Source organism: Megalopta genalis, chromosome 7, assembly GCF_051020955.1.
Source record: "Megalopta genalis isolate 19385.01 chromosome 7, iyMegGena1_principal, whole genome shotgun sequence".
Lineage (NCBI taxonomy): Eukaryota > Metazoa > Arthropoda > Insecta > Hymenoptera > Halictidae > Megalopta > Megalopta genalis.
Window position 1 is genome coordinate 14124319 of NC_135019.1, and position 11219 is coordinate 14135537.

The following is an 11219-nucleotide window of genomic DNA, read 5'->3' on the forward strand; positions in this document are numbered from 1 at the left end:
TCTGTTTCGAATAAGTACGCAATAGGGGAGATCGGTAAAAACAATGTTAAATAATTCAGAAGCACGTGATTCCGGTAAAAAAACATGGTACCTTTAAACATGGCCCGGTTACTCAACGGCAGACGTGATTAACCGTGGGTCGTGCACAACGGTGGCCGTAGAGTGGCCGTAGAGTGGCCGATAACGTGGCTCCAAAATCCGCTTTGAGCCAGCCCGATATTTACGTCGTTCGGAGCAAAAAGGAACGTTTTCCCTTTTACTCGGGCAAACAAAGTCCGATCAGGAGGGTTGTAAAACAATTTGCCGAACCCCGTAGCAAACAATGGGCGATGACCGAGATCCCGGCATGGCCGCCGTGCCGCGTCGCAACGTGCTAGAAGGATCCCCGAGGCCTCGGCAATCCTCGTTTCATAAACCTTTAATTTTACGATGATTATTGCGGGGTCTCTGCGCGTCACGGTAGCGTTCGGGTCCAGTCCTGGACGAAATTTACTCTCGGCGAGCTCCCCGAGTTACGGAAAACTGGGTTTTATGGTGGCGATGGCGGGCGGAAACTCGGAGAAAACGGGCGGTGTTTGTGTGGTCCGGCGCGTCTCCTCACCGGGCTTTTACTGCTCAGGTAATTGGATTAAAGAAACTGCCAGCGAGATTGGTGGACCGCCGTCTGTTTGCGCGTCCATTCCGAAACGAATATCATCGGTAAATCCAATTTTTTCGAGTTCTGCCAGTCCTGCATCTCGCGCTAAACCGACGAGAGATTTCTGCTTTTACTGCGTAAAATTACAATTCCATTAGGACAGGGAACGTTTCAATAAAGGATACTGGCAATTAACCGCAGGATCGAGCGTTTACAGCCGGCAATTTCGGCTCGGCCCTCGGGATCGGCGGAATCGAGAGACGCGATCTCGACCTCCGTCCTCGCCCGATACTCCGGACAGAGACCGGCCATTGTCTAATAATTTCAAGAGCATGCTCCGAACAATAGGCGAATCCGCACGACCGCGGAACCAGCCGCTCGCTTTGCGTGTAAACCCGACAGATTTAACATTGTACAACGCTTTAATCCCAGGGCATACAGTCGCTAATGGACCGCGCAAACAACCAAAGAATATTTCTGAATCGTCAATGGACTCCGCTTTATTGGCAAACAGCTATCAGGTAGCCAGTAAACTGGTGCCGCTTTTCTCGCTACTAAAACGTACATTGACACGCTAATAACGAAAACAATCAAACATATTGTTGTCTACCAATCGAAATACTTTTCCCATCGTCGAGAGGAAATAAAGGAAACCGAGGAAGACTGTTTTTCTGAATAAGCTGTTGTTTTACAGTTCGACCGCTGCGTCACCCGCATGCATCGATGACGGAATTATTTGCTTAGATTTTAAAATAAATTTTTACGCTAATTTATCATACCTTGTTAATTTTATTATGGTCGGTAGAACATTTGCAATTTGACTATTCAATTTCGATCTGAACAAATAAGATGCTTCGTAACTCTACGAAATTTTCGAGGAAATTTCTCGCGTTAACCAATTTGTGGCAGCCTCGAACGTTCATTCCTGCCTTCTGCTAGACGAATACGATGGTCGAGCGACAAATCGGTCTGCGAGATGTTCGAAACTCGCTCCAAGCTTGAGCAAATTTAATCGTCGAATCACAACGCAAACAAACTGTTGGCAATCGTCGAGCCGGTAATTTTAGCGGAAGAATCGACGTTCCCAGCCTGAAACGAAACAGCGGCGATCCCCCGATGCTTCGTAAATCGTCGGTCACGTTTCCATTGACTGGGAAACTGAGTAAACGTTGACCGACATCGCCGTGAATGACCGCCGAGCGTGCATCCCCATTAAGCTTGTCGCGTAATCGCGCGTTTGTCCCTCGTGTGACATGAATCTGTTCCCGCGATCTCGGGATCGATATGTCCTAGCATCGGGAGTACGTAAACACGGGAGAACAGGCGACAGATGAAGAGAGAAAAACGTCGTGAGACCGTGGCGGGCGCGGGTAGCAAAGGAAAAAAGAAAAATGTCATCCTCGTTCAATTACGGTGCACCTCGTAACAGCCACGCGGCTACTAATATTAGTAGCGTTCGTGGAAGCGTGCTTCTGGAAAGTAGCACTTGGAACGTGCTCGACGACTCTGCTACCAGCATTTCTTGCTCTTCTGCAGTCTCGGGACCGTGGTTGTCGCAGAGCGTTCGTCACCGCAACACAGATCGAACCGATTGACGAAGATAAATATTGACGAATCGACGGCCTATTGGAAATCGGCTCGCAATTTTCGAGCGGCGACAATTTTGTCGACGGAGCGCCGACGTGTAAACGTTTTCTGACACGAATGAAACTTTGGGTGGAAGTCGCCTAATGCGAGATTCGTTTTGAAACGGAGCCGACAGCGCCGAGAAATAGGAGAAACTCGTGGATCAATAAAACAATTTAGGCGGTAATGTTTCCTCGAACACGGGCCCCGAGTGTGCACCGACAGGTCCGTATTTCCGGAGGCGGTAATTCAATTTCTAATGGACGTAATTTGAGGATAATTTGCTCCTGAGTCATTGTGTGCGAATAATAGAGATCAATTGCAGCACACAGCAACGGTCCGCATGGGAATTAAAGTATGCGCGCTCCGGCGAGCCTTTTAATGTTCATTTCTCACTTTCGAAATGAGGTAAACACACAACAAACGCGTCGTGCACGCGCGTCCGACGCCACAGATGGGTGACGAGGGGTTGAATAATTTACGTGGCGAACTGTACGCATCGGAAATCGGTAAACTGTTTCTCCGTGCGTATTGCTCAATCGCGTTCTCGTTACAAAACGGCGCGCCAATTTTCCTCGTTCGCGAGCAACAAAAAAAAACGAACGAACCGGCACGGTTACGAATTATTATTATTATTATCATTATTATTATTGTTACGACGACTTGTCCATATCAAGTCGCTGCAATGTGAAACTGCCCTGTTGTCAGCAACTCCTTGAAAAGTAATGGGAGATAGGGGTTGCCACGGAAGAGTGTTACCAATAGACAATCGAGGAGACGAGATCGAACCGTCGAACGATCAACGTTTCAAATTGTGATATAATTAAATCGAGTTGTATTATAGTTTATATTCTTTATTGTAAATATATAAAATTCCGCGACGCGAGAGAAACGGAGTGTAGAATTATTATTATTATTATCATCATCCTTTTTATCCATTATCCTACTTTTCGAGCACAAGTATCGGTGGGCCCCAAACGTTTCTAGTATTTAACGTTCGCCAGAGCTCGAAGAGCAAAAAGCGGTTCGAATCTTCGCGGATAATTGAATGAAAGAAGTCCGAGGAGCAGCGAAACGAAACTCGTACGCCCACAAAGAGCATCAATCAAAATCAAGCGGCGCATTCAGCGTCCACACTCGCTGCCACAAAAGACAGGCCCCCCCGTCATTGATAAAAACCGTACGCTCGATTCTATTAAGTCCCATTCGCACGTGTCGGCGGCCAGCTCTTTCGAAATTCGCTTAGTAACTTATTTTCTAGCGTCACGTTGTTTCGTGACCGGAGCTAGAGAGACACGTGAACGGTTCCCACCGCGTTGCCCGCGCAATAACTCCTCCACCGTGTCATCCGAACGAGATCCTTCCGCGTTCACCTCTAACCCACGATTCAAAAATTTCGACCCTTACGAGATCACGCGAACAACGCTCTAATTTAACTCTCTTGGAATTTACAGATTGCGCGACGTTCTGTACGTCGCTTGTGCCGGATTTAAGACGTTCGTTCATCGACAAGATGCAAACAGTTTTAGAAACAATGCACCTCTTGCGATCGGCCATTTTTATAAGTATAAAAGAGCAAGGACAGCGAACGTGGTTAGACCAAAAGAAGATGGCAGATCGGCCCTCTAACAGCGTTACGAAGAAATAACGGTAATCAGCCATGGAGGACTCACCTTGACTGTGTTCGCCAGCGTCGAACGTCTTGCTGGTCATCTGGAAGAGCGCGTCGAGAGGGCTGCCCTGACCGGTGGTCCTCTTCCCGTGATGTCCAGCCTGTCCGCCATGCTGTTGCGACGTTTTCCTCTTGAACTGTTGCTGTTGTTGCTGCTGCTGGAGCGCAGGATGATGGAGCCCGGGGTGCAGGCCGTGGTGCAGACTGTGATGATGCGCCAGGGGATCGGGACTGCCGGAATCGGACACGGAGCTCCTCCCGGAGGAGGACGAGCTGCTCAAAGGAGGCTCGCTGATGGATCCGGACATGGAGGCCAGGGACATGCCCATCAAGGACAGATCCCTGGGCGCGGTGGAATGATTGTGATGGTGCAGGTGGTGCTGGCGATGTGGTTGCTGTTGCAGATGGTGGCGATGATGGTGGCCGAGGTTCGACTCCACCGTGTCCCACGGCCGGACGATCTTCGCCTTGGGTCTGTGGGAGAGGATATCCAAGATGCTGAAGGATTTCACGCCTCTTTCGTTGGTGTCGCGGTCCCTGTCGTCCTCCTCGTCGGAGTGCTGCATCTGCACCATCTTGAGGCGCTTCAGGGGCTTGAAGTAGTCGTCGGTGGCGCCTGTCGCCGAGGGACCGTTGCTGCTGGTCCTGCTGTCGAGCTCCTCGTCGTCCTCCTCGTCCTCCTCGTCCTCCCTGAGCGTGGTCACGGACTCGCCCGCGCTGCTCTCGCGGGCACGCAAACTTCTGCCGTTCGACATCCTGTACTCGCCTCTCGAGTAGCTGTCGTCGTCGTCGATCATCGATTCCCTCGGGTAGCTTCTCCTCGGAGGACTCAGTCTGTCGTACTCCTCCCTGGTCTGCGACAGCCTCTCCTCCTCATCCGCGGCGGGCGCGACAACCACCAGCGGCAACGGGCTCGGGCAGCCGACGGAGATCTCGTCCTCGTCGTCCTGAGCGTCGCCCCGGCCTGGCGAGCCCCGGCAAGGCGTCCGTCGGTGGACCGGCGAGGCCAGGCAGCCGGGGGTCGTCGCGCTGGAAGACACCGTCGTCGACGGCGACATCGTGTACGCTTCCGTCATCTCCGTGGTGCACATCACTGTTGCGAGCTCTTCCAACAACGATCGTTGACTTTCGACGAGCGGTTTTCCGAACACGTTCACGCGGCGCCGCCTCAATAATCTCTGTCCTGCATCACTGTCGCGATCGATTTACTGTTCACGGGCACCGTCGACGTCGACGCGAGCCGCACACATGTCCACGGAGTCGAGCGGATCGAGACCAGCGGATCGGATCGGATCGTCCACGATTCGAGGAGCTAATCCCCTCGAGCTGCTCGAGTCATCCCGGTGTCGCGAGCACGCCACTGGCCACCGCACGGTCGACTTTTCCACGCAGTTGTTGCTTTCAACGGTGCACTGTCATTCTGCTGATCGTCCTCCAGTCATCGTCGGCCACGGTCTCGCGTTACATCACTGGCAGAGCCTGTCGAGCCTCCCACAAGCACCGGCGGGCCTGCTCGTCATCCTCGGCGATCAAGAAACCACTGTCCACGCCGCCGTCATCCCAGGTCTCCGAAGACTCCCGGGTCTCAGAAGGCGTGAAACGCGCGCGCGGTCAGTGACGAACTCTCATCCCGCACCAAGCCGAAATGTCGATGCACTCGCGCGAACAAGCCGTCGTCGTGATTCTGCCGCGCGCGCACGGTAACACTGTGCACCGGGGAGCTCCGTCTGCGGGGTTCGTTGACGGGGTTCGAACGAGTCCGATGGTCCCGAGGCCAGCTGGGATCGACGCGGGCATGCGGAACCAGCGAGCGAGCGGTCGATGCGCGGACGAAACGTCAATAAACGTCGATGGTGAACGAGCTGCGGGAGTTGGACAGGCTCCGTGTATCAGGCCAGTCCAAGCCAGTGACTCGAAATGGTACGGGGACGGGGATCTCGGGTATCGCCGGGTTCCTCGAGGGGCGGGCTCTACTCTCCCGACCGCCTCGAAGAGGACAATGGTGGGGATCGAGCAGCTCGAATCCGCTGGCAACGCTTCCAGCCGGTCGCACCACCTACCGTCGATATGGGGGCGAGTCTACCCGGTCTGGGTTAGCCGAGTGGGTGGCGCTTCGTATCGCCCCGCCCACCGAGTCCCCTCCTGCCCCTGCCCACTCGCGATCGTAGCCCCTACGACACGGCAAAATGACGCTGCCTCGATGGAATTTTTACGAGACGTACTTAACGTCCTGTGGCGCTGCTCGAGCGGCCTCAACGTACCCCGGCCTTCGACCTTCTTCCTTCTTTCCTCCCTTACTCGGTCGATATCCCCTTTCGAACTGTCTTTCTCTTCGCTCCGTCTTCTTTCGGTCAACCTCTTCTGCCCTCTCTCTCCCTATCTCTCTCTTCGACACAGGCTCGGAACTCTCTTCCCGCGGTAAAGCCCGGCTCTCCGGCGAACGTGGGACTTGACCCTCCACGACGAAAACGCCTAACGAGGCCCACCACCGTGATTTCATCCCACCCGGGCCGACCATTCCCAAGTTCCGCTCTCCACCGGGACTTATCGGAACGCCCTGGCATCGGATCGCGAAATCCGCCGTAATTCGACCGGATCAACCGGAGGATTCGATCGGTAATTATCTATTTACTGTCTGCTGAAATTGTTCTGGGATTGAAACGGAGCGAGCAAGACGAAAGTATTCTAGAGGAGATGGAATACAGGGAGGACCAAATCTCCTAGTAGAATGTCTTTAAGAACGATTAACTATCGAAAAACGAGTATGCGGTTTAAGCCGATTGATAATAGCGTTCTTCCGTTGACCGTGCCAGCGTTTCTCTACGATATAAGAACGTTCGCGTTCGACGTCTTTTCTATCACACGTCCAGCTCAGCTGTTAGAGCTCGATGTCGAAGCCGGGTGAACCCAGTGAACCCGAAATTGATGCTTCCAATGGTTCATATTTTTAATACGACACCTACTTTCCGCCTCCCCCTCACCCTAGAATTATCGGACGCCAGGACATTGCTATCGTGTGTAATGAAAGCTCGATGCTGCAATATTTTTGTAATTTCGAAATTCCCACTCCTTGTTCTTTCAACCACCTTGGCGGCACCATCCACCAAGGTATAATTAAGCCGGCGATGATCGACGAACGCTCTTTCTTTGATGATCAGTATTAGTTAACAATTATTGTTGAGCTCAAATCGTGTACAGCTATTAAATAAAGTTAAGTTACGTGTCAATGTCTCGCACCACAAAATTTCTTCGGCTGCACGCCTTCCTCCCAGTGTCCTGAAAAGGTCAATGCCGGCACTTCCGGGTCATTACGTAAAATCCAAATACAGTACACTGATCCACAGTTTACCGACCCGGTCAATGGTTCGCGTTGAAAGAGTCAACTTCTGGAGCGAATACCGTAAAGAGGGCCCAAATGGTCCTACGAGTCAACGGTCTCTCGTGCGAAAGTGAACCAAAAACATTACGATAAATCTTATACCTACCGCATCTGTCTAATCGGTTGACATTTACGCAATCCTCGACCGGTGCACAGGCGGATGAAAACTTACCACTTTATTGCGAGGCAATAATAGAAGTAATCGAATGTGTCGACAGGCGAAAACGCTGCTACGAAGCACCGAAATGCCATCGTAGAAACGTTTCTCCCTAAAGTTTGCCAAGAGACGCCTTCGTCGGAGCTCGTGCTCTCCGCTCGTTGCATCACCAATCTGATTTCTCCGTGACCGTAATCGTTTGATATCAGCCACGAAGCATCGCGGGATCGAAAGAAATTGGATTGCGGAGCGGCTACGGAACCGATCCCACCGAGCTAACCGACCGATCTCGGTAGAGTTCAGCTGTTATTTTTTGAGGATCGATCTGGACAAGCGGAAGTTGACCGCGGCGAACATGTTTCCGGAATCGGTTGGGAGTCGCGGGCCCGTGTAGGTCTTGACCGTTGGAAAAATGATGCTCGAATGACGTCGTTTCGAGCGTCGCTGGCCCGGAACGGACCTAGAAAGGTATCGGCGACTATTACATACAGACTATTATCCCCGGATCAGTCCTGAGAATCGATTCACCCGTGTAATTGTGGAGCAATCTGAGCGCGGACGGCTCTGCTAGCCGATGTCCCGACACCGCGCGAAACATATCCATTCCGCTCGACTCCGCTCCGGCCTCGGCAGTCGTTAGAAATTCCGCGGCCGTCCCCGTCGAACATCGAATTCAGCTTCCCCTGCCGGCGTCCCCCGGCGCCCCTCGCCTAATTTCCTTCACAGTTCACCAGCACCGCGAGAGACCTCGTGATTTTTTGCGCCCCATCTGGCTGACATTCTATCCGGAGATGCTCGCGTGACTTCTCCGGCCTAAACGACAGAGAGGAACAAGCGTCCTCGGACGGGGAGGGGAAAAAAAGGACGAGGATTCCGCCACCGGTGAATTTTTCGCGTGTAACGCCGGACCTGGGCTTTTCGTGCCGAGCCGGGAGCCGAGATCCGTGCCGAGCCCCATTCGAATTCGAGTCGTTGCGGTGAGGACTACGAGTCCGTTCACGACACGAGACAATCGCTGTCCGCAGACTTACGTATTCATTTTTCGAATTGTCAGCCGACCACAACGGATGGGAACACGTTCCTGTGTGCGTTCGTCGGGAGATTGAGTCGCGCCGAATACTGACATCCACCGAGCAGGATGAGCCGTGCTCCTCTGAATGGGAGCGTCTGTCGTTCACCAACAACAGGAACAACTCGAGGGTTTTACTCGGGCTAAGCGCCCCGATTCCCTGTTCTCCGTCGAACAGGATTTTTACGCTAGCCACGGTACGTTACGGTCTGCTTCCCGAAACGGAGTCGACGATAGCGCGTACGCAAGAAACGAGGAAGTTTGCGCCGGCCTTGTTCGCCGGTGTCGATACGAAATTCTGGACTTTGTTTTTGCGATTGTAATAGCATCCATTAAAAGAAGGAACGCAGAGGAACAAATAGTAGTTAACAATAACGGGAACGGTATGAGAACGACGTCATTACGAGGAAGAGGAAAAACATCGGAACAAGCAGCCTATTGATCGGGATATAAAAAGCGACACCGATCGTCCGAAGGGTTTTCGTCGAAACGGTGGTGTTTTCGCTTAGGAAGATTTTCAGTTGCCACGCGCACTTTGAAATTAGCGGAGCAAGGAGCAAGCAATGAGGAAGTGCAAAGATCATAGTACGGGGCTGGAATAGAAAATAAAATAAGGAGTAAAATAGGATAGCGAACCGGGAATCGCGGCTCGGATCAAGATATCACGGTATAGATCATAGTATAAAATAATACGAAGACCAGAGGGGAAGCAAGGCAAAGAGCGAGTACAGTAGAGAGCAAAAGATGAGTGAAATTAGAGAGGAGAGTACGAGATGAAGTACATACCGAATCGGGGATCGAAGGAACGAGGCGAAGTCGATCGTCCGAGATCGGTTCGAAAATTTCGAGTGTTTCTGGCAGCGATTTGGCCAGCGAGAAGCGTGAATGGAGAGAAAGAGGAGTTCGAGAGAGCAAAGCTAACCAAAGAGCGGTCGGTCGGCCCTTTTTCTTCGTCTCTCGACCTTCCCGTCGGCTTTTCTATCCCGATACAAAGAGGCGCGAGCGAGCCTAATTATTATGATAGCTCGCCACTGGATTCTGTCGGTGCCTTTGATCTACCGCCGTTTAGCATGATCCCCCGATATTTAGGTAGGGCCCATTGTCCTGCCGGCGGAAGGGGAAGCTCGTGCAGCGGATCGTTAGGGTGGTGGGGCGAGAGCTCCGCAGAGTGCAGAGATCCACGGAGCGGAGGCTGCGAATGCGGCTGCGGATCTCGCGGCTCCTCCGGTCGAGGACACGATAAACTATTCATCAATGAGCACTTTTTTCGCTAAAATTTACACTTTCCTCCGCCTCCTCCTTTCCCTCTTTCTCGATCGGTCCCCGCCGGACCACACGCGCGCGCCTTCGACCGATCTCTACCGTTCTCGATTAATCTCCGCTGCTTTTTCAACCTATCGGGCCCGCGTACCCTTCGCGGCAGTGTTTGCCGGATACGTTTTACCGGCACTAATTTACCGTAATACCATTCATTACGTTCTCCTACCGACACGCTACAAATTAACTCGAATATAATAAATTAACATCGCCGGTTTCGCGGGATTCCCGGCCTCTGGAAGCTGCACGGTTCCATCGCGGCCCCTCCGCGCGCCGATTCATTCGATATTCGTCGGTTTCGTCCGGTTTCCAGCGAGCATTCGTTTGCAAAAAGGGGACACAGAGAGTCATCCGGGCCGCTCCGATGACACCAGAGGAGAGGCAAACAGGCCGGTGGCCAGGGAATTTTGCGAAACGCGACGGAAGGAGCCGCCGTAAGAAGCTTTAGCGACTGCCCGCTAATGAAAGGATATTTATGCGATAACAGCACGCCGGCTTGTAATCCGGGAGCACACGCGCGCGGTTTCGTTGTCCGGCTCCGTGGTCGAATAAATAAGCGTGCAGCGGCGAAACCTTTCGCAACGAGCGTATCCGCGGGCCTGACCCGCCTCGGCTTTCCCTTCCTTAAAGGTTTCGTGACATTTGTCGGAATGTTAGCGGGTCGACATAGCCATCGGTGAGATCTGAACGCGATCCGGGCCGAAATTAACATATCCTGAATGGCGTGACCCGCTGCCGCGACAGAAAGTGTCCCTTTTCATCTCGAAATACTTGCAGCGGAACAAGTCCTTTAACTTCGATAGCTGCGTGTCCTTTAACTCCTTGACAACACGTGACACATCATCGTGGCCCTGTTTAACGCTTAATCGTAGCCCGAATTTCCCCGAGCGTGCATCATCACTTCGTAGCAAAAAGTAACGAGAAATTGAGAGATGGCTCGATGAAGATAATTACCGAGCGTGGCGTGACGATCGTTCGCAGTTTGCACTCAATTTTATCAGCGGAATGAAACGTTGAAATTACGGAGTAGAATCTACGCCCTTAACGTTCCACGTTCGCGAGAACACGGTTAATTAATTACGATTATACTGCGAGAATTGGAACGAATCAGATAAGGCGTCGTCCGACGCTGCGTTCGTCGGGAATCTTGGTCTCGTCGCTTTTTCGAGTATCGACGAGTGGAATCTGCGGGCCAATTCGCACCTTGTCCGGCTTAATAACTCGTTAAATCCATTGAACGAGCCGACTACCGGCTGAAACCGACCCGGAATACATGCGAATCCCTGGAAACGGGGATCGGGGATCGGGGATCCGGTCCGTGACTGCTCCGCGGAATAAACTCGAGTCGTATCTATGGTTGAT

At 52.4% G+C, this 11219-nt stretch overlaps 1 protein-coding gene across 1 annotated transcript in view; it reads right to left on the reverse strand.

The window, feature by feature from the left end:
- LOC117221716 (uncharacterized) overlaps positions 1-5864 on the reverse strand; it is a 63530-nt gene extending 57666 nt beyond the window's left edge. Inside the window, exon 1 of the mRNA XM_033472885.2 lies at positions 3937-5864. Within this exon, the coding sequence (XP_033328776.1) occupies positions 3937-5026 (1090 nt within the window). The 5' untranslated portion in view covers positions 5027-5864. The remainder of the gene's footprint in view (positions 1-3936) is intronic.
- Positions 5865-11219: the final 5355 nt, after the last annotated feature.